At 40.0% G+C, this 24065-nt stretch overlaps 2 protein-coding genes across 2 annotated transcripts in view; both read right to left on the bottom strand.

Annotated features, from left to right (window-relative positions):
• LOC111541062 overlaps positions 1–24065 on the bottom strand; it is a 166208-nt gene that overhangs the window by 21538 nt on the left and 120605 nt on the right. The gene's annotated exons all lie outside the window — the stretch shown is intronic.
• Positions 9895–10664, bottom strand: H1-2 (H1.2 linker histone, cluster member). The gene has a single exon (XM_023209700.2). The coding sequence runs from the start codon at positions 10623–10625 to the stop codon at positions 9984–9986; it is 642 nt and encodes a 213-aa protein (XP_023065468.2). The 5' UTR covers positions 10626–10664; the 3' UTR covers positions 9895–9983.

Genomic DNA, 24065 nt, shown 5'->3' with positions numbered 1-24065 from the left:
GCAAGTCCACCGGCGGCAAAGCGCCGCGAAAGCAGCTTGCTACTAAAGCGGCGCGTAAGAGCGCTCCGGCCACAGGTGGAGTGAAGAAGCCTCACCGCTACCGGCCCGGTACCGTGGCTTTGCGCGAAATTCGCCGCTACCAGAAGTCCACCGAACTGCTGATCCGGAAGCTGCCGTTCCAGCGCCTGGTGCGAGAAATCGCGCAGGACTTCAAAACCGACCTGCGCTTCCAGAGCTCTGCGGTGATGGCGCTGCAGGAGGCTTGCGAGGCCTACCTAGTGGGGCTTTTCGAAGACACTAATCTATGCGCTATTCACGCCAAGCGCGTCACCATCATGCCCAAAGACATCCAACTGGCACGTCGCATCCGTGGGGAAAGGGCATAAGTCTGCTTATTTCTTCCTAATTGAAAAGGCTCTTTTCAGAGCCACTTACAATTTCACTTAAAAACAGTTGTAACCAATTCGGTAGTTGTAACCAATTCGGTAGTTCCCAGGAGATTTAAAGGATTTTTTTTTTTTTTTTTTTTTTTTTTAAAGATAAGTACACACGCTTTGAATAACTACAGACGAGTACATCGGGCCTTTTATTTTGGGGCGGTTTTACTGCGAGAAAACCAGTCGAGTGACTTCCCCTTGTTTAAAAAATCCTAGGGATCTTGTCTTTTTAACATGTATATGTTTATACTTAACATTTCGAAATAGGCTTCTGGCGAAATTTACTCCTTTTAATCCACCTGCCAATTTTAGGTCCGATGGCATTTTTATTAAAGCTATCGTAAGGACAATGTGCGTATAGTTACCCAAAGTTCACAAAAACATTAATACCCCAAAAGCCAGTATTGGTATTGGGCTATTGGAAGTGGAGTCAGAGCTCCGGTGGAAAAAACTGGCCTCAGAACACAGCCAGAAGTCCACTACATTTATGCAACAAATACATACGACTTGCGTATGATCATCTAAAGATTATGCAGTCATCCTTAAAATCCAGGAGATGTGAGAATGAAGGGTAGCAACTGCAAAGCTCTTTTACCCATGTCCTCTTTTAATAAACATTTAATGTAAAATTAAAAATGCAAAAGTACTGCAAACTGTAAATATTAATTTATAATGGGAAAATAAAATCAAATTCCAATTTTATAAAAGCTGACAATAGCCATCACAAAATTCAGAAAATAGCAAATTTTATTAATTTCTGAATATGATACAACAATGTGTATTTTCCTATAGTTTTGACTGAATACTCTCCATCTTCAGATTGAAATTATTTTGTAATATTGTCTACAGGTAATGGAAATAGAATCCAATCTTTCCTCCAGGGTGGCTATTGCTAATATGTTTTCTTGATAACTTAGAAGAGTTTCAGTTTCAAAACACATTGTTGGTAATGTCAAGTAAGTTTTTAGGATTGTTTTCAAATTTGGAAAATCCTCTGTCAAGCTCCTTTCACATGTAAGTTGTAAACTCTGTAAGAATTCTTTCCAGACTAGCTTCTGGCTCTATACATTTCTACTCTCCACTAGACACTCACTCCCAGTGCTGGGAAGGTGTTTTGAATACTTAGATGTCATAACATTTTATCTAGACCTGTATCTTGCCAGGAATTTAGGTGAGTTATTCCAGTGAGCCATTCTTACAAAAGATTGGCTGGCAACGAATGAACTACACATGAACACATATGCAAATCACGTAACTTATTATCCCCATACTAGATACATCTTCAACTAAACTTTCTCTTACTCAAATTCCAAATATTTTCATCAGGATTCCAACATAATCAGACAATGGTGAATTTTAATAAAAAGGAGGATTGAGTGGAAATAACAGTCTTAACCTTCTGTGATTAAAATACCTTAATACTGCAAATTTTAAAAAGAGAGAGACAAACTAACACATTTGTACGGCCCTCTCAGCACCTTGGAAGTACAGGCCCTTACACTTGTGTTTCATTAGCTTCAGGATAAATCTGCCTCAGATCACTGGCCAAATTATACGTGGCCTTATTTAGCATCCTACCACTCTATTCAAATACATCTCTGCAGGAGCACCCTATGAGTTGAGAATTACTGTTCTGGGATGACCACTGTTTGCATGATGCTTTGGATGGTGGTGCTGTTCTCAGAAGAAATACCAGAAGGAGAAAGCTTAGTCAGGAGAATATAAAGTCAACCTTAAGCAATTTGAACACTTCAGTGGTTAAGTGAATTCCCTGGGACAACTTTGCAAGCTGTTATAACTTTATTTGTATTGAATATTACCTTCTTTTAGAGAGGACAATGTGCAGAAGGAAATAACAATAAATAAAGGATTCATTAATACTATAAACTATAAACTGTCATTGATAGTTTTCCATGGATCAAGTACTACATGAAGTGGTTGATCTGAATTATTGTGTAAAATTCTTACTTCAGCATTGTAATGCAAATTATCTCACTGCCTCCATTTTACAGAAGTGGAGGTTCAGGCTCAGGAATTTCAGTAAATTGGCCAAATTCTTACTACTAGCAGATAATCATTGCCAGGCAGTGTCACACTTTAATATCTTCTAATCAATAAAATAACCCTGAAATTGATTATCATATATAATTTCCTTCTCATATATAGTTTCATATTATCATATATAGTTTCCTTTGTTTCAGAAATTGGACTGCCTCAGGGTGGATGAGGAGACATGGTGGTGGCCTGGCCTAAGTATTGTTGGAATCCTCCAGTCAGAGGCCTGATGTGAGGTGAAGTGGACAGTGAAACTGCCTTTGCAAAAATCATAACTGAAAATTATTATAGTGAAAGAGATCTGACCTAACCTACTCCATCTTGCTTCTAACCTCCAAGCTGTCCTTTTCATTCCTGAGCTTGGGATTAACTAACATTGGGAGGAACTTAGTTTATAGTTCTGCTTTGAAACAAAAACAGTAACAGCCCTTTCAGAAACAAACCCCTTTCCTGCCTGGGGACCAGACTGCTTTTGCAGGACTAACAAATTAGCCACAAGATTAAAATTATGGTTTAGGAGTCATGCAGCTGGAAGCTACAAGATTCTAAACCTCCTCAAATTGCTCCTGGGGATAAAAATCACTATTTTAAAACCGAAGATCAGTGCTTGAGCTATTTTGCAGAACCTGAACACAATGGATCAGCTGGCACCACCCAGATAGATAAACTGGATTATCTGGTCTTGTGACCCCCACCCCACCACCCCAAGGAACTGATTTACCACAAGAGGACAGCTTAGACTTCCTATAATTTCATCTCTGACCCAACCAATCAGCACTCCGGACTCACTGGTCCGCTACAATCAAATTATCCTTAAAAACTTTGGTCAGCAAATTCTCAAGGAGACTGATTTGAGCAATAATAAAACTCTAGTCTCCTGTACAGCTGGCTCCTTATTGCAATTCTCCTGTCTTGATAAATCAGCTCTGTCTAGGCAGCAGACAAGGAGAGCCCATTAGGTGGTTACAATAGGACAAGCCAATAAAATATAAAGCATTAGAGACACTCCCAGGGTTTCAGGAACAGGTCAGAAAAATTGTTTATTTTTTAAAAAAACATCCGGATTCTGATGCAGAGCAAGTATTTGCTTGTGTCTTCCCAGAGTATAAAAGCTGTCCTGTCCAAGATGGTAGCCACTAATCATACGTGACTATTAAGCATTGAAATGTGGCTACTCCAAACTGAGATGTGCTTTAAGTGTAAAATACACACCAGATTTCAAAGACCTAGTAAAATGACAAAGTAAAAACTCAATGTTTTAATATTAGATACCTTGTTGAAACAATTTTTGATTACACTGGATTAAAATCATTAAAATAGATTTCACTTTTTTTTTTTTAACTTTTTAAAATGTGGCTACTAAAAAATTTAAAATTACATATGTGGCCCCTATGTTTCTGAGGAACAGTGCCAGGATATAGAGGATAGTTATATTCACTCACAGATCAAAAACTAGCAAAAAGTATGAAATACTTAATAATTTAATTTTTTACCTTAACTTTTGGCATATTCCACAGATCTGTAGTATACTTGAGTGTGTAGCTTAGGAATAAATATGATTGGAACTCATTCATGTTTAGAGACAAAGAGTGTCAAATTGAGAACCAGGCAGATACACCTAATCTTAAAATGACCCCAAAGTAAAGTGGTTGAAGAAATTAAATCCCAAAGATTCTTGGTGCAGAATGTTGAAGTTTTCATCAGTATATCCATATTCAAATGGAGATTAAAGAAAGGAAAATAAGGCCAGGCGCTGTGGCTCATACCTGTAATCCCAGCACTGTGGGAGGCTAAGGCGGGCAGATCACGAGGTCAGGGGTTCGAGACCAGCCTGGCCAACATAGTGAAACCCCATCTCTAATAAAAATACAAAAATTAGCCGGGCATGGTGGCATGTGCCTGTGGTCCCAGCTACTAAGGAGGCTGAGGCAGGAGAATCGCTTGAACCCGGGAGGCAGAGGTTGCAGCGAACCAAGATCACGCCACTGCCCATCAGCCCAGGCAACAGTGCGAGACTCCGTCTCAAAAAAAAAATTAAAAAAAATCAAAATAAAAGAATTGTGGGCTGACAACTGTGGATTAAGCATCAGTTCTATTAAGAAGGGCTATCTTGAAGATGAATCTTTTGAAGATACAGTTTGACTCCAGCTGTTTAGAGGAAGTAGGTTACCTTGATGTGAAATTCTTCAAATAAAAATTTATTGACTTTAAATGAAAAAAAAAAAGCACATACACACACACACACACACACACACAGCTAACTAGCTACAGCCTCAATGACACCAAGCTTTAGTTCTTCATCTCTGAAGTGGGAATGACAATGGCACCTCAAAGTGCTATGACAAGAATGTGTTTGAAAATAAATATAATCAGCAACAGTGCTTGGCATATTGTAAATAAGTGCTCAAGAAATGCTAGTTCCCAAAACTGTTGTTGCCACTGTACCCTAAATCCCTATTGTCTTCTGATATCCTTTAGTGATGTAATTCTGTCTTGCAACCGGCCTGTTCATTTCTAGTATGAATTTCAACCACAATGCCTTTTCTACATTTCCCTCAGGCTTATATGGCCAAAATATCCAGAGCTTTGCCTTGGGGTATATAATAAGATATTTCATTTTGTACCCATGAGAGCACTGTGTATGAAAGTTTGGAATAATGCGCCTGGAACGGTGGCTCATGCCTGTAATCCTAGCACTTTGGGAGGCCAAGGTAGGTGGATCACTGAGGTCAGGAGTTTGAGACTAGCCTAGCCAACATGGCGAAACCCCGTCTCTCCTAAAAATACAAAAAAAATTAGCCGGGCTTGGTGGCAGACGCCTGTAATCCCAATTACTCGGGAGGCTGAGGAGGGAGAATCGCTTGAACCCAGGAAGTGGAGGCTGCAGTGAGCCAAGATTGCGCCATTGCACTCCAGCCTGGATGACAGAGAGAGACTATGTCTCAAAAAAAAAAAAGAAAGTTCGGAATAATGCATTACAAGTAGCCTCTCTGGTTTTTATGTTACTCGTAGTTTTATCACACATGAACAATGTCATAAATTTTCATGGTTGAATTATCAGTTGTTTATGCAATATTCATTGACATTTTTGGCTAATCAGCAGTGTTTCTGGAATTATTTGAATATCATTACTATTTTCCAAAATTATTTTATAAAACTAATTTAAAAATCAAAAATGATATAATTAATAATGTGAAATTAAATATAAATTTTGAAGAATGTCAGGATGTCACCCCCAAATTATTCTACTTTGGCATAAGAATTATTTTCAACTGAAGGCAATTGAAAATGAACAGGTGTAGGAAGAGTTCTCTGTCTTCTCTTTACCCAAGTAAAGTAGGGTATTTCACTTTGTGAAGGTGACAGAAATTTCCCTTGTAAAAATGTCCCCAGTTGCTACACCAGGAAAAAGAGAGCAACTCTTATCATTAGATGTGGAACGTTGGCACTGAGATGAATCTGCAGAAATAAACCTTACTATAATTATTTCTATCTTTCATTTTATCTTCCATGGTTTTTTATTGCCCATGTATTTCCTAGTCACATTCCCAAATTTGTTATCCCATGAAGTGCAAACTCCCTTTCCTTTGTTGGAATGGTGTATAAGTCTGTGAGTCTAACTGCTTTTTTAAGGTTTCAATTTTATTTTTCTTTGTGAACTCTGTGCAAGTAATATACTAATAAAATTGTATGCTTTTTTTCCGCATGTTAATCTGTCCTTTGTCAGTTAAATTTGCGAGACCCTACTTAGTGAACCTAACAGTACAGAAAAAAATGTTTCCTTACTGACAGTTTCAAAACTTAAATAAAACTGAGGCAAGAATCTTTTTCATCTTAAAATGGCCAATTTTAATTTCCAAATTAATGGTTCATTAGACCTCAGCCAGTCAGCTAGGTGAACAATTGTGATGGAATAAAACAAAACTAAAGGACATGAACAAAATTGAGAAAACATATGGAAGACTGAATCTAAAGACCAGGTAGAATTGAAAATTTTTCTAATTTTTAACTCTATAAATTAAAGGAATGTGTTTCATTTCACTGCTTTCATCTGTGGAAACATGTTTGCAGAAGACATTCGAGGCTGTGATTAATTGAAAATATATAACTCAAATAGATTAAGGCCCCAAAGGGCATTGAAGGAAAATTAGAAAATCTGCTATTTTTGCTTGGGTTGATTCCTCTCCTGACTAACTCTTGGAGATGATATGAACATCAACTAAATGGGTAGCCATGAAAGTGTCTAAGGGAGAAAGGAACACAGAAGTTGAATGTACCATAAGTTTATTTTTATTTATTTAGTTTTTTGAGACAGACTCTTGCTCTGTCGCCCAGGTGGAGTGCAGTGCCATCATCTTAGCTCACCGCAACCTCTGCCTCCTGGGTTCAAGCGATTCTCCTGTCTCAGTCTCCCGAGTAGCTAGGATTACAGGTGTGCGACACCACGCCCAACTAATTTATTGTGTGTTTTCGTGGAGACGGAGTTTCGCCATTTTGACCAGGCTGGTCTCGAACTCCTAACCTCAGGTGATCTGCCCAACTCAGCCTCCCAAAGTGCTGGGATTACAGGCGTGAGCCACCGTTTCTGGCTTCTTTTTTTTTTTTTTTTTTTTTTATGACGGAGTCTCGCTATGTCGCCCAGGCTGGAGTGCAGTGGCGCAATCTCCGCTCGCTGCAACCTCCGCTTCCCGGGTTCAAGCAATTCTCGGCCTAAGTCACCCGAGTAGCTGATATTACAGGCGCCTGCCACCATGGCTGGCTAATTTTTGTATTTTTAGTAGAGACAGGATTTCACCATATTGGTAATGCTAGTCTTGAACTCCTGACCTCGTAATCCACCCGCCTCGGCCTACCAAAGTGCTGGGATTACAGGTGTGAGCCACTGCGTCCAGCTTTTTTTTTTTTTTTTTTTTTAATTGTGTGATGTTGAGATGGAGAAACAGGAGGAGGTGGGAGGGATCTTAATACATATATGGAAAAATAAAAACATGGGATAACCAGGACAATTCTGAAAAAGAAGAATAATGAGAGAAAATTAGCTGTATCAGCTATTAAAGTCAAGTTATAACATCTCGGTTTATTAAACATGCATTTACATTAGTCTCCCCTTATCTTTGGGAGACTAATGTAAATACATGTTTAATAAATCGCACAACCAGCAGATGCCTAAAACCACAGATACTACTGAACCCTATATACGCTGTTTTTTTTCCTATATATACATAGCAATGATTAATTTAATTTATAAATCAGGCACAGTAAGAGATTAGCAATAACTGATAACAAAACAGAACAATTATAACCACATACTGTAATAAAAATTATTTGAGTCTGGGAACGGTGGCTCACGCCTGTAATCCCAGCACTTTGGCAGGACGAGGTGGGCGGATAACCTGAGGTCAGGAGTTCGAGACCAGTCTGGCCAACTTGGTGAAAACCGTCTCTACTAAAAATACAAAAATTAGCAGGGAATGGTGACAGGCCCCTGTAATCTCAGCTACTCGGGAGGCGTAGCAGGAGAATCGCTTTAACCGGGGAGGCGGAGGTTGCAGCGAGCCAAGATCGTGTGATAGCACTCCAGCCTGGGTGACAGAGGGAAACTCTGTCTTATAAATAAACAAATAAAAATATAAATATAAATTATGTGACTGTGATCTCTCTCAAAATAGCTTACCGTTTTACTTGTGATGATGTGAGATGACAGAATGCCTGTGATGAGATAAACTGAGGTGAATGGAGTAGGCATTGTGAAGTAGCATTAGGCTTGATAAGGTACTACAGATTTAGGTATTAGTTGAACACCTGTCATTTGTCACATAATCATCTCAGTATTAAGGGTAGCACATAGCACAATGTTTAAAACAGTACAATTCTACCTTAAGAACTGTGGGAATGACTAAAGGAATAAAACCGAAACCTGAGAAACCTGAGACAGTCCAACTGTCCATGAAATTTTAGCCTATTAGCCTATGACAAAAACAGCCAAAATTGATAGGAGTGTGGCGGATGGCACGCGAGGAAGAAAGGGGAAGCAGAAATGAAAGTTCATAAATGGTCTTGGGAGAAAATATGTCCATATATTAAACCTTACACCAAAATAGAAAGTTCACCATGTAAACTGTGTTGTAATGTAAAATTAACAACACAAAATTACTTAACCCATGGGAGAATGCTTTTTCCTTCTTCCCTGCCTCTGCCTCCCTGTCTCTCTGCTTGCCTCCCTCCCCTTTCTCCCTTTCTTGGGATAAATCCGTGGTCACTATCACTAATAGAGAAATTAACTCACTACATTCATCATTGTGGAGATGGTAGAATAACTGAGCAGCTTATCTCCAGAAGCCCCGGTCCACCATAATTTAGGTCTCACCGAAATGTGCCCATCAGATTTTAAAAGAAGTGAATATAAGACGCTAGGTTTTCTGTATTCAGAAGCACCATGGATGTCAAATAGAGGGAACCATTAACGAACCTTTATTAGAAATGTCTCTCATTTATCCATACACTTTAGTTATTAGTACAAATCGTTCTCCGCGTAGAAACATTTGGACTGCCAAACAAAATACGTTTAAAAGAACTTCGATTTTTAAGTGTTGATGTCTGCTTAAACTGAGGATAAGTAACCGTCATGCGAGGACAAAATGGCTGGCTAAAAGTTGTGCTTTCGATACGCTCAAAATCGATACGCTCAAATCTGTCAGTTTAGCGGAACGCTACATGCATGATACGAGAAACAAAAAGCTCCCTAGGTTCACGACTGCCTTGGGTGGAGGAAGGGCTATTGCCACTGTAGTGGCTGTTTTTTCAAATGCATTCCTGTTGCCACAGGAATGAGAAATTAACAGCAGAGGAATGTAGGACAAAGGTACCTGCACGCACTCTCCTCCCAGGGCTGGATGTTGCCACTACCTCCAGGAGACATCAACTTGACTACCGACAACAGAGGAAGCGTCCGAAATCCCGGACGTTAATATCAAAAGGAGGCAAAACTTTTAAGTCACAGAAAAGCAACACACACGGAATAAGCAACGTCTGCCACCATCCAATTAAATATAGAATTAAAGTCATGGACTACAACGACAGACCAACCCAGGAGCAGGGCGGGACTTTTGAATTATATTTTAGTCCAATCCGGATATCCCTTTAGAGGAAGAAACTAGCTCTTCTTTTGCCATCTTTTCTGCTTTTCACAGGCCTGGGGCGTGGCTGACTGCCATCCCAAAAACATCCGCCAGCGGGAAACGCCTCGAAGCAGCAGTCAGGGACATGGAAGTCGCAGTAAAGGTTTTAATGCTATAACCTCACCACGGCCACTCTCCAACCCCCGTTACTTATTTGTCTTATCACAGGGTTCCCGTGCGACTAACCTTAAGTAGCAGGGTCGAGCAAGAAACGCAACAAGGGCAACTGGGAAAAACAAGTATCCAGCTCTTTTATTGGAATCAGTGGTGGCTCTGAAAAGAGCCTTTTGGGTTTTTAGAAGCAGGCGTCCACCTATTTCTTCTTGGGTGCCGCCTTCTTAGGCTTGACAACCTTGGGCTTGGCGGCCTTGGGCTTTACAGACTTAGCAGCACTTTTGGCAGCTTTCTTGGGCTTCGCAACCTTGGCCTTCTTTGGGCTCTTGGCCACTTTCTTAGTGACAGTGGCCGCGGCCGGCTTCTTCGCCTTCTTCGGTGTTTTCTTAGCGCTCTTCTTCGGGGTGGCTCCGCCAGTCGCCTTCCTAGGCTTCTTGGCTGCCCCAACCGGCTTCTTAGGCTTGGCTGCGCCCACCTTCTTAACCTTGGGCTTGGCTTCACCAGAGGCTGCCTTCTTGTTGAGTTTGAAGGATCCAGAAGCACCGGTGCCCTTCGTCTGCACCAGAGTGCCCTTGCTCACCAGGCTCTTGAGACCAAGTTTGATTCGGCTGTTGTTTTTCTCCACATCATAGCCAGCAGCAGCCAACGCTTTTTTCAAAGCAGCCAGAGAAACCCCGCTGCGCTCTTTAGAGGCTGCCACTGCTTTGGTGATGAGCTCTGACACCGGGGGACCGGATGCCTTACGAGGCGGCCCCCCAGATTTCTTGGCCGCCTTCTTCTTTACGGGGATTTTCTCCGCCGGAGGCGCGGCAGCGGGAGCGACAGGAGCAGTCTCGGACATGTTGAGGATCAACAACTCGGGTACAAGTGGCAAAGCGCCGATGAAACAGCGCTTGGGCAGGGCCGCTGTATATATAGAGCGCAGGAGCGATCTGATTGGTGCTCTGGTAGCCCGCCTGGCTGGCAGGCTCTGAGCCGCTGCGCTGCTCCCAAGTTGTGTTTGTTCCACCTCACAAAAGGGGAAAAATATTAAAATTCCCCGCACCAAATCACCCGGATTTGGTCAGGAAAGGATCTCAGAAGCCTCGGGCTTCATGCTCTTCATTTATTTTTTCCACAACCACAAAAACAACGCATCCAGGCGTCCCCAATTCCCCCAACTCCGAAGGAAGTCTGGGGCAGTCAGAGACCACTTTCTGTTTTTCTTATAAATTACCTGTTCGCTCCTTTGCCCCTGAAAGTTCTTTTTCCCAGGGGTGGTTGGGCACATGCTTCCCTTATTTTTGAAAAAAAAAACGAAATGGTTTCCACCTAAATTTTCATGATAATTCTGTTTCTTCACAAGGGAAGTAACACAGGTCCTCTGTGAATTCTTCCTGCAGACGCACAGGAACTGTGGACTGGGACAAGGATTCCAGGGCCAGTCCAAAGTAATTAGGGCGGGATGGGAGGGGGTTCATGAGCCTTGGTAGGGTCCGGTGTGGTGGGGGGCTAGAGACTTAAATCTTTGATTTGAAGACATTGAAACCATCAAATCCTTCTTTTCATAGATGGGGGCGGGGCATCCTTTTCACTTCTCTACAGGCGAGAAATTGGGCTCTTTTTAAAAAGCTCAGAGGTCCCCCTCTGAGTTGTGTAAGGCAGGAGGTCTGGCCCTCAAGATAGAGATAATAAAGGAACAAGGGAGATCCCTTAAGCCTGCAAAGAAAGCCAATAGATTTGGCAGTTAGAGGCACTGAGATAATATGTTTTCAAAGAAAACAAGCATGTATCTATTTATTTATTTTTGTACATTGCAATATTAGAGATGAATTTCAGCCCATGAAAATTAGAGGTTACTTTCAGTAACCATACCTTACACAAGTTACCGTACAGGACAATCTCCAGTTTGAAACTCAAATATATCTTTGAATTGCAAATAAAGCAACTGACTTTAATAAAACACACTCTTGACTTTTAAGATGAACAATATATTTGAAATTTATTTTTTAAATAGCAAAAATTTACACAGAAAGATAGGAAAAGTACCAGAACATGTAATTTATTATAAGATCTGTTGTTGATGAGCTGAAAATCACCTCTTCTTTTCCCCTCTGAAACTATTCTGTTCTAAACTTTACTACTTTAAGGTTCACTACTTCTTATTTTACTCTCCAAACCCAAGTAATTGCTATTTTTTTCCTAGAGATTAAAGGCAAAGTAAATTGTCTGCCCATACATTTGATATAATTATAGATTTATATTTAGGGACAAAGGTAATATTACAACTCACCAACAATTTCTACTCAAATATATGTTTTCATGAAAATATGTGTTAGAGAACAGCCTTAGATTGTAGGAAAGTCCAAAGGTGTCCTACAAATTGAGTTCAATGAAGAATGAAAAGTGAAACATCTTTTAGACTAAGGGTGACCCCCTTGTTTTAGTAAATAACATTTGTCCAACATTTGGAAACATTGTCTACTTGTGTGCTTATGTCCTCTGGGAATTAACAGTCTAATGAGATTAGTGATGGATGAATTAGCAGTGGTGGAAAAACACTTTAGACCAGCCATTCCTCAGAGTGACAGGGTATAAGAATTATACAAAATTATGTAAAGTATATAAACAATTGAAGCAGTTGTATCATACTAATATATTGTAGTAAAAGAAATAATATAAGACTGGACCCCGTGGCCCAGGCCTGTAATCCCAGCACGTTGGGAGACTCATGGGGGTGGATAACCTGAGGCCAGGAGTTTGAGATCAGCCTAGCCAACATGGTAAAACCCCATCTCTACTAAAAGTACAAAAATTAGCTGGGGGTGGAGGCACTCGGGAGGCTGAGGCAAGAGAATCACTTGAACGCAGGAGGCAGAGGTTGCAATGAGCCGAGATGACGCCACTATACTCCAGCCTGGGCGACAGAGTGAGACTCAGTCGCAAAAAAAAAAAAAAAAAAAAAGAAAAGAAAGAAACAATATAATAACATGTCACTTAGGCTGGGCTTGGTGGCTCATGCCTGTAATCCCAGCACTTGGGAGCACTTGGGGAGGCTGAGGCGGGCAGATTGCCTGAGGTCAGGAGTTCGAGGCCAGCCTGGCCAGCATGGTGAAACCTCGTCTCTACTTAAAAAAATACAAAAATTAGCTGGGCATGGTGGCAGGCAACTGTATTACCAGCTACTCGGGAAACTGAGGCAGGAGAATCCCTTGAACCTGGGGGGCAGAAGTTGTAGTTAGCTGAGATTGTGTCATTGCACTCCAGTCTGGGCAACAGAGCAAGACTCTGTCTCAACAGAAAAAAGAAAAAAAAAGAACATGTGATATAGATCTAATTCTAGATGCAATGAACCCCCTTCTCATTTAAAACTCAGCAAAGTGTATCCACCATGAAAATAGCTATGAGGAGTCTTGATTACCAGGTAACTGGACGTCCTTTCACTATAAATTGGTATCCTGGTTTATAAATCGACATGTAAATTTAATCACTGTGATTCGGTTCTCTAATATGATTTTTCCGGTCAACTCAAGCTAATCACATCTCTTTACATGCAAGTCTGAAGACCTCAAGCCATTAGGACATCCAGCCACCCAGAATCTTGTCCCCAACCTCCTGGCAACATGGTGGAGGCCAGAAGGCAGAGAAATATGTAACCAAGCCCTTTCTAGATCCCTTGTAAAGTGTGTTGAAAAAGTTATGCAAAACTTAAAAGCCAGGAAAAATATTTCTCCATATCCTTCCAAGCTATATTAGAGAATTATCTAAAAAGTCTACTTATGGTGTACCTGATGATGTAACGCAATACTAGACAGTAAAAGAGAATGTGAATCACATAAAAACTTTCCACATTTTCTTTTTTTTGAGACAGAGTCTTGCTCTGTCTCACAGGCTGGAGTGCAGTGGCTTGATCTCATCTCACTGCAACCTCCACCTCCCCGGGTTCACACCATTCTCCTGCCTCAGCCTCCCAAGTAGCTGGGACTACAGGCGCCCGCCACAATGCCTGGCTAATGTTTTCGTATTTTTATTACAGACGGGGTTTCACTGTGTTAGCCAGGATGGTCTCGATCTCCTGACCTCACGTGATCGGCCTCCCATAGTGCTGGGATTACAGGTGTGAGCCACCGTGCCCAGCCATATTTTCCAAATTTCTAGTGGTCAGATTGAAAGAATGAAAAGAAACAAGTAAAATTAATTTTAATATATTTTATTTAACTGTATATATCGAAACTATTATCACTTCAACATATAATAAATAAGCTAAAAAAAAAAAGACAGTTGACATTCTTTTTTAAATAATACATCTTCAGAACCTGGTGTGTATTTTACACTTTTAGAACATTTTAAATCAGACTAGCTACAGTCCAAATGGTCAATGATCACTTGTAGCTAGTGGTACCTTATTGGACAACACTGTTCTATGTGAAAGTCACATAGAATATAAACTCTGACTTGATGTTTATATTTTATTGGGCCCATATTATCTAAAAGTAAACATTCACTTGTAGAAGTTTAATAAATTAGTAAGGATTTTGTCATAGAGATGGAAATGAATTCTTAATATAGAAAAAATGACCCCAAAAGTTATTATTGTATTGCCTAATAAGACATTAAACAACTTTATATCTGATTTGCCATTTCTCTTCCCGTATTCATTCTTTCCCTGACCAAATACATATTTTGTTCTCCCGTATCTTCCTTTGACCTAATTGTGATTCTGCTTCCTCATTCATCAATGAGTTAAATCATTCTTTGACACATACACAAGCTTACTATATATAGTACATGTATGTCAGTCATATTTTTAACTTTCTGAATATTGTACTTTGACACTTGGTTTTTCAATTTGGCCTAAGAGCTCTGAATCAGAACCTTTAGAAGCCATTCTGAAAAACTGCAAGATACAAAGTTTTTGACTATCAACTCCACAGCAACCTGATATCTGGTTGGTGTTCCATGGAAACTGTATTTCTCAAATTTTGAAATAAGATTGAACAAGCCTGTGAGCAACAATAAAAAAAAATCTATTAGAATGACCTCCAGCCGGGCAGGGTGGCTCATGCCTGTAATCCCAGCACTTTAGGAGGCCAAGGCCGGCGGATCACGAGGTCAGGAGTTTAAGACCAGCCTGACCAACATGGTGAAATTCTGTCTTTTCTAAAAATGCAAAAATTAGCCCGGCATGGTGGCGTGCACCTGTAATCCCAGCTACTCGGAAGGCCAAGGCAGGAGAATCACTTAAACCCGGGAGGCGGAGGTTGCAGTGAGCCGAGATTGTGCCACTGCACTCCAGCCTGAGTGACAGAGCGAGACTCCATTTCAAAAACAAAAAAGACTGACCTCCAAGGGAAAGTTCAGATTAAGGATGTGGTCATCCCACTCAAAACTGATGTCCTCAAGAAAACCACAATTAAAAGGACACAGTTAAAATATTGTAATGCAATGTATTGTGTATTCTTATATTTTCCACACATCATAAATATTATAGGTTGACTAGTTTTGTTTCATGCCACATTTTTCAGGCTCTGGAAACCCTGGTAGAAAAAGCTAAAAATGCAGAGCAAAATGTCAAGTCCAAACAGCAGTAATGGGGCTAGAGAGAGATGCAAACAGCCAAGATACATTCAAAATAGAGTGACAGGAGTTGTTGGGACAGGTGTAAGGAATGAGGGTGACAGTGGTTTTTCTTTCACTTTCTCCTTCTACTATACCAGTTAGAGTTCTTTGTTTTTGGTAGAGATAGGGGTCTCTACCAGGGGTCACTATGTAGCTCAGGCTGGTCTCAAACTCTTGCCACCAAGTGAGCCTCCTGCCTCAGCCTCCCAAAGTTTTGAGATTATAGGTGTGAACCACCAAGCCCAGCCTTGAGTAGGGCTCCGTCAGCTTTTGGATGTAGCTAACTTGATATTAATATATCCTGCATAGGCCAGAACTTTGAATGATTTAAAGCTGCTTTTACCTGATTCACCAATTAATAAAGGCTAATAATAACAGCCACCCCACTGGCAGTGCCTGCCTCAAAGAGTAAGTGTTAGTGCTGCTATCTGTTTGAGACAAACAATATAGGGACTCCAGGATATTTTCAGCCTAAATAAGAATGTAGGGGCTCTAGTCTGTTGCCTGGCTTCAGCCCCATAAACTTTTTTTTTTTTTTAACATATAACCCATATCCACAGTTTTGTTCATTTTTCAATCTTTGAGGGCAAATGGCCAACCATTAGGATATTAAACTTGAGGTTAAATATTTCCTCAACTCAAGGGCAGAGACCAAAGTTACTGTATCTGTATTCTCCAACACACCCTCAAAATGGGTTGCAGAAAACAACAGAAAATATATTAAAGCACACAGTGGGAACATAATAAATACATTGATTAGCTGGGTACAGTGGCATGTGCCTGTAGTTCCAGCTACTCTACTCATGAGGCTGAGGCAGGAGGATTGCTTTTGCCCAGCAGTTTGAAGTTGCAGAGTGCTATGATCGAACCACTTCACTCCAGCCAGGGCGACAGAGCAAGACTCTGTCCAGAAAAATAAATACATAAATATAAAATTTTAAAAATATAAATAAATACGTAGAAAGTATTACAAAAGGAACAATATATTGCAAAATATATTTACCTAACATTTTGAAATTGCCATTATAATTGTATATGTGACATAGGAAACTGGGTCATTAACAGCTATCTTATTCTTTTAAGCTTCTTTCAAATGTTGTCAAAGCATTTCAGAAAGTCAAACCTACCCTCAAAGGATAAGAATTTGTCAATTGTGAGAATATGCACATTTTTACACCTTCTCAATCCGTGTCTATATGAAGGCGGTTATAAAGCACAAGATGCAAATGTACATTAGGCAATAGTCTTCATCAGAATAAGTACAAACCTAACACAATGACTATTTTGGAGGAAACATGGAGATGCAAATTTCAATAGATTGGTTGACATTATTTTTTAATATCTAGTTTTGCACTGTGCCATGTTTTTACACACTCAATGAGCACTCGTTAAGCACAGGACACCAGGAGAAATAATAAAAACTAAGATCAGCCTAGCAGTGTGTCCTATAAAGAACTTACGCCTGGTGGGACAGCTACAGAGAAATGTAACCATCATACAGTGTGAGAAATCTGATAGGAAAGACACAGTCACTAAGAGAACAAAAGAATAAAAACATAAAAGTGTTAATGTGCTGGTTAAACATTTGCTTCAAATATTTACCAATCTAGCTGGGAAAATAAGACATAAGACAACAGCCTAAAATAGCAGTTCTTAAACATTCAGATATCAGGACTTCTTTACACTCCTAAAAATTATCAGGCCTCCAAAAAATCTTTTGCTAAATATAGACATCTATCACTTTGGAAAACAAAGCTGAGTATCAAATATTTAATTATTTATATTAATATTTATTTGATAACCTTTAAAATGTTATAAAAATATTTATAATGCATATATGTGATTATATAGTTCATATATAGTTCATATGTAGCTATATATTTATCTTATGTACCATAGATTTATGTTATATATTACATATGTATGAAGAGAAAATGGAAAGTAAACCTGAAATTTCCCCATTCCCTAACCCATTCAAAACCCTGGAAGTCCCAGGCTAATCTGAAACTTGTAAAGCTGCCTGCATGTAGAGAACACAGCTGAGCTGGTAGTGTGGAAGCGTGGAAAGACAACAGTTTTGGCGCAAGGAAGCTTTATGTTTAATCCCAGTTTCTCCACTCATGAGCTTGGTTACCCTGCCAAATTCCTTCTCTATAAAATGGGAATAATACTTCCAGAAATATAGTAAGGATTAAATTAGATAATGTGCATACAGTTCCTGGGATTCGGATGAGCACACAGTAGCCTCTCATTTGAGGCATATTTCCATTAGATCCTTGCAGTATGATATCCTTCTGTTTTTGTTTTTGTTTTTGTTTTTGTTTTTTTTTGGTGACCCTAAGAAAAATGATACTCTCTTTAACTTGGAGCGCTGGATGGGAAGAAACCAAATCCAACAAGCTGATTCATTCTTTCTAATTATGTGCGCTTTCCTTAGCTGCCTCTGAAAGGATACAGGCCCTAGGTACTAGCCCCAAGAAGCCTAATGATAAGAGATGGAGCTGGACCACCAGAGAAGAGATGAGAGTGTGTGTGTGTGTGTGACACACTCTCATCTCTTATGACACTCACATAACTACCCAGTCCCCACCTTCTGCATCCCAGGTGTGTGCATACCTTTGATAGCAGGCAGGTGTTACTAGCCAATACATTAGAAGCATGGTATTCCAGCACTCTGCATTTTTTTTTACTATGGAATTCATCTCAACCTGCTTATGTTAAATAAAATTTTTGATTGATATCAAATTTTTATTATGTTTGCTTAACTAAGGATTTGTAATTATGCTTCGGTTGATGCATAGATTGTTTATACTTTTCTTGGTTACTTGCAGAACTCATATTTTCCTCATACTTTTACAAAGTAATCAAGGAAAAATACAGAGGCAGCTTAGTATATTAGTCAAAAGAATAGACTGGAATGTCTGAGTTCAAATTCAATTTTGCCGTTTTACCAGCTGTGTGACTTTGGGTGAGTTAATAAACCTTTTCATGTCTCAGTTTTCTCACCTGTAAAGTGACAATAATAAACCTACCTGTTTCATGGATCATTATGAGGATTAAGGAGTCAATATTTAAATAGTTCTTACAACAACCTCTGGCATATTTTAAGTACAAAAATATATACATTTGTTAAATAATAACTTTTCCAAAACATCTTACCTACAATCTTGTGTGTAAATTGGTGGCTCAATTCTGCAACTGTTTTGTTGTTGTTGTTGTTGTTAAGCTTATGTTTGTCGTGACTGTTATCAATAATATTAATACAGATGGTTAACTGAACCCTTCCTCTGCACCGGGCATTATATGCATTATTTTCATTCTGACTCCCTACATCCTATGAGAACCACCATCGTAATCATCCTCACGTTGCCAATAAGGAAATGGAGAAGGAGAATTCAGACTTCTCCAAGAAGTGCTGCAGACTGATTATAAATCATGCATCCTAAACACACACATATTAAAGTATCAACAGAAATCAAACAGAATAAAACTTTGTCTTTCTATCTACAAAATGCATAAATTAAAATGTGCCCCAACTATTTAACTAATATATTAAGTAAATAGAGGGATGGAAGCGTTTTCACCCCTTCAATACATTCATCAACCTCTCTCACCTTACCCCTCTGTCACAGGCATTTGCAATCTCATGCTGTTTTTCTGATGTAGGCTAGGTGGCAGTCCAAACCAGGAACTCTTGAAAGAGGGTATATTCCTATTTTTCTGCAGCCTCAACCTCCCAGGCTCAAGTGATTCTCCTGCCTCAGCCCCCTGAGTAGCTGGGGCCACAAGTGCGAGCCACCACATCTGGCTAATTTTAAAATTTTTGATAGAGACGGGGTCGCCATGTTAGCCAGCCTGGTCTCAAATTCCTGACCTCAGGTGATCTGCCCACCTCAGCCTCCCAAAATGTTGGAATAACAGGAGTGAGCCATAGTACCTGGCCAGTAATTTTTAACCTCTAGCTGTACATTTAGTTTTCTGTCTTTTTCAGTGGACAGAAATTATTATATAACCTTTAAAAATATTATAAAAATATTTATTTATAATGCATATATGTGATTATATAGTTCATATGCCTGTTTCACAGGGGATAATTCTGAGGCACTGAGAAGCCATGAGACGGCATGTATTGCACAAGCAGGCAAGAACATGGGAGGGAACAAGTGTCTTGGACTCTTGTCTCAGTGGTCTAGAAAAATCATGTTGCTGATTCATTCACTCCACAACCAACTGATCAGCACCTTCAAGAAGCCCAACGATGTACTGAGTTCAGGGGACAAGAAAGTAATTAAGACAGGCTCTACCTTCATGGTGGTGTTTTAAGAATAGGGATCTAGAAGAAGGTAGGTAATAGTGGCTGTGCAAAAGATATCAGAGATGATATGAAAAGGAGGTACTAGACCATTTTACCTGAGAGTGGAGGTTAAAAATAGGGTCTTTAAGGGAAACATAAAAATATTAATTCTTTTCATTTTTGAAGTAAAATGACCACACTGAGAAGGATGACAGAAATAAATACTGCTGTACAAACATGGTAACACTGGAATTGGCTCTTACCTGATAGGAAGCAAAATTATAAAGTTCATTATTTAGATATAGCAATAATTATGGTGATCATGGCTGTAATAATAATGTTATTAATCATTATGTACCAATAAGAATACAGGTTTGTGACTTTACAATGTGCCTAAGAGTAGCCCAATATTTTGATTGTAAACCACATTCCCGTAAACACACACACATCTCAAACAAGACTCCATAAAGCAGACTGCACTACAGTGGAGGTTATATAAAAGTCCAACAGAATAAGAACCCCCCCCCCCATTGTATATCAATCTGTGAAATAAAAAAAAAAGTTATCATTAAATTGAAAATATCTAATTGCCAACTAGCAATTTTAAACAGTTTAGGCAGGGAATGAAATATAAAGTTTTTTTAAACTTTTAGATTTTTCAAGGCTAGCAGAACTGCTGAAGAATAACAATTCAAAACATAGGTTTGCTTTGGCTTCAATCTCTGTGGCCAAAGGCATTTACAATGTAGGATGTTGTTTGTGCTTGCAGACACTAGATGACGCTCCAAATTAAAATGCCGGGAGTGGGACAGCAGCTGATCAAGCCGCCTGGCAAATCATTAACTCGGTCGACACCGTATTACCCAGCAGATTTTAAAACTCATTCACATACAGAGTATTTTGATGGACAAAAATAATTATTACCCACAATTGACAGTGACAGTACTGAGAAGCTGGGAAACTGAAGTAGGACCCCGGAGCGGCCAAGTACAGAGGCTGGCTCCCAGGATCTTAGGAGTTAATACTATTCCTAAAGAGAATAAATTGTCAAATAGGCAACAAACTCATGTGGGTTGATTCATTCACTTCCCCAAAACAATTATTAAGCAGTAGACATGATAACTACGCTGGTAGTGCAAATAGTTTACAGTAAAAGGGAAAAGACATGGGGAAAAAAAAAAAAAAAAAACACGGGGCCGGGCACCAGTGGCTCACGCCTGTAATCCCAGCACTTTGGGAGGCTGAGGTGGGCGGATCACTGGGTCAGGAGATCAAGACCATCCTGGTTAACACAGTGAAACCCCGCCTCTACTAAAAATACAAAAATTAGGCGGGCGTGGTGGCTGGTGCCTGCAGTCCCAGCTGCTTGGGAGGCTGAGGCAGGAGAACGGCGTGAACCCGGGAAGCAGAGCTTGTAGTGAGCCAAGATCCTGCCACTGCACTCCAGCCTGGGCAACAGAGGGAGACTCGTCTCAAAACAAAACAAAACAAAAAAACGCCACAGGCAGTGATGTTTTATGTGGATCAGTGTGGAGCAGAGATGAAAGGAGGAAATGGCCAATGTCACCAAATAATGGATGCAGAAATAATCTTCATGGAGAAGTCACTTTAATTATGTCTTAAATGAGAGTAACAAATTAAGCATGAGCACCTGTAGGGGCTAAGGGGAAACATACTCTTTGGCCTCTGAAGATTCGCTGAAAACTACCGACAAGAGGAAGATTAATAGGATAAAATGCATCCAATTTATTATTATTTCTTTCTTTTTTTTATTCGTTTTTTATTTTTATTTTTATTTTAGACAGAGTCTCATTCTGTCACCAGGCTGGAGTGCAGTGGTGCAATCTCGGCTCACTGCAACCTCTGCCTCCCGAGTTCAAGCAATTCTCCTGCCTCAGGCTCACGAGTAGCTGGGACTACAGACATGCGCCACCACGTCCAGCTAAGTTTTGTATTTTTAGTAGAGACACGGTTTCACCATGTTGGCCAGGATGGTCTCAATCTCTTGACCTTGAGATCTGCCTGCCTCAGCCTCCCAAAGTGCTGGGATTACAGGCATGAGCCATCGCACCCGGCCGGGTCCAATTTATTAATGAGTACACTAATGAATTATCCAACTTACATCCAATTTATTAATGTGTATTAATGTGTACAGTGGAAATTGTCCATTTTTATTTTTTAGATTCAACAAAGTATGGGCAGCCATGTAGAAATAGAATTGCTAATAAACGGAGTAGGAAAACCCAGCAAGGCCTGTCTGTCTAGATTCTTCTTGGCCTCTGTGTGCAGCATTCCTTCTTTCTGGATCCTCTCTGGAATGGGGTCTTGTGATCTATGGTCAAATAAGGTAGTTCAGATAATTTCTTTAGGGCCAGTTTTTACACAGAAAAACAGAGGGAAAGTTAGAGTACTAATTTTAGGTTTTATGGCTGGCTCTGGGGAAAAGGTGTTTTGATTTCTGTGGCTTAACTTGAGGAAGATAAATTCTCATTTCTTTGGCTAGACTCCGGGGAGAGTGGGACTCAGAGACAGGAGGGCAGGAGAAGATCAGAGAAAAACTTTGGCTTCTGTGGCCTTTATTTTGGGGTATTGTTTTCTGAGTTCCAACAAATCTCAAGGACCTACAGAGACTGCATACTTTTTCTTTTTCATTTTTATTATTTTAATGGTGAGATAACCAAGCATAGGCAATTCGTTTTTTGTTTTTGTTTTTCAGACAGGATTTTACTTTGTTGCCCAGGCTGGAGTGCAGTGACATAATCATAGCTCACTGCATCCTCAAACTTCTAGGCTCAAGAGATCCTCCCACCTTAACCACAACTGAGAGGTGCTACTAGCATTTAGTGCATATTAAGACAGATATGACTAGAGGCTCATTGAGTGTTTTGGGCCTTTACAGCTTTAAAATTGTCTTTGCTAACTCCTAACTTTTGGATGCTACAGAGGACCCCTGGAGTATAAGAAGGAGAGGTAAACAGGATTATTTGACATGTTTAGTTATATAAGATTGTTGAAATAAGGTGGTATTTGATCTTCAGGTTATATTTTAGTGGAAACTGTGAATGTGTGTTCCAAAATTTTACAGGATTTCTAGAGTTCTGATATCTGAGTTTGTGTTATCAGTTATAATTAAGAGTTATTGTGTTAGGTTATTGTAAATCACACAGGTGATCAAATTTCTTTGTCAATTGTGCTTTTGACTGTGACTACCCTAGGATATTTTATTTTATTTTATTTTATTTTATTTTATTTTATTTTATTTTTTTTTGAGACGGAGTCTCGCTCTGTCGCCCAGGCTGGAGTGCAGTGGCCAGATCTCAGCTCACTGCAAGCTCCGCCTCCCGGGTTTACGCCATTCTCCTGCCTCAGCCTCCTGAGTAGCTGGGACTACAGGCGCCCGCCACCTCGCCCGGCTAGTTTTTTGTATTTTTAGTAGAGATGGGGTTTCACCGTGTTAGCCAGGATGGTCTCGAACTCCTGACCTCGTGATCCACCCGTCTCGGCCTCCCAAAGTGCTGGGATTACAGGCTTGAGCCACCGCGCCCGGCCAGGATATTTTAACATTCATAGACAAATGTTGTCTTGTTTTGAAACTCTTCAAAGGATGGATTATAACCCTTGATTGCAGGTTTCTGATAACTTTGAAGATTGTGAACAGGAGTTAACCAGGTGAGCTGAACTATTGGAAGACTAATCTTCTTGACTCTTCCCTGTGTACGTAATTCTTCCTGGACGCAGGACAAGAACTCAGGCAAAGGTGCTGCAGCATAAAGTCTGGCCAGAGAAACTGACGCTCCAGATATTTTGTAACAATATTTTATGTTAAATAATTTATACATATTTCCTATTCTAAGCATTTCAAATGATTGTAAAAACTCAACTCATGAAAACATATAGCTGAGACAATGTATACTGTGATGTTTAGCTGAACTTGACGCCAATCTAAATTGATAAGCACTCTTACAAAGTTTAAGAAATTAAGATTTGTCATATTAAGTATTGTCTTAAGATTTTTAAGAATCGAAAAATTTGGAGCAGTTTTGTTCATTAGTCAATCGGATACTTTAAAAGTCCAGTATGTCAGGCCGGGCGCGGTGGCTCAAGCCTGTAATCCCAGCACTTTGGGAGGCCGAGACGGGCGGATCACGAGGTCAGGAGATCAAGACCATCCTGGCTAACACGGTGAAACCCCGTCTCTACTAAAAATACAAAAAAACTAGCTGGGCGAGGTGGTGGCCGCCTGTAGTCTCAGCTACTCGGGAGGCTGAGGCAGGAGAATGGCGTAAACCCGGGAGGCGGAGCTTGCAGTGAGCTGAGATCCGGCCACTTGCACTCCAGTCCGGGCGACAGAGCAAGACTCCGCCTCAAAAAAAAAAAAAAAAAAAAAAA

This window comes from Piliocolobus tephrosceles, chromosome 5 (assembly GCF_002776525.5).
Source record: "Piliocolobus tephrosceles isolate RC106 chromosome 5, ASM277652v3, whole genome shotgun sequence".
Classification (NCBI taxonomy): Eukaryota; Metazoa; Chordata; class Mammalia; order Primates; family Cercopithecidae; genus Piliocolobus; species Piliocolobus tephrosceles.
This window is presented reverse-complemented; position numbering and strand designations above follow the sequence as displayed.

What these genes read in the sequence shown, in the direction of transcription:
- H1-2 (XM_023209700.2), bottom strand. Translation starts at nt 10,625, where the DNA reads ATGTCCGAGACTGCTCCTGTCGCTCCCGCTGCCGCGCCTCCGGCGGAG.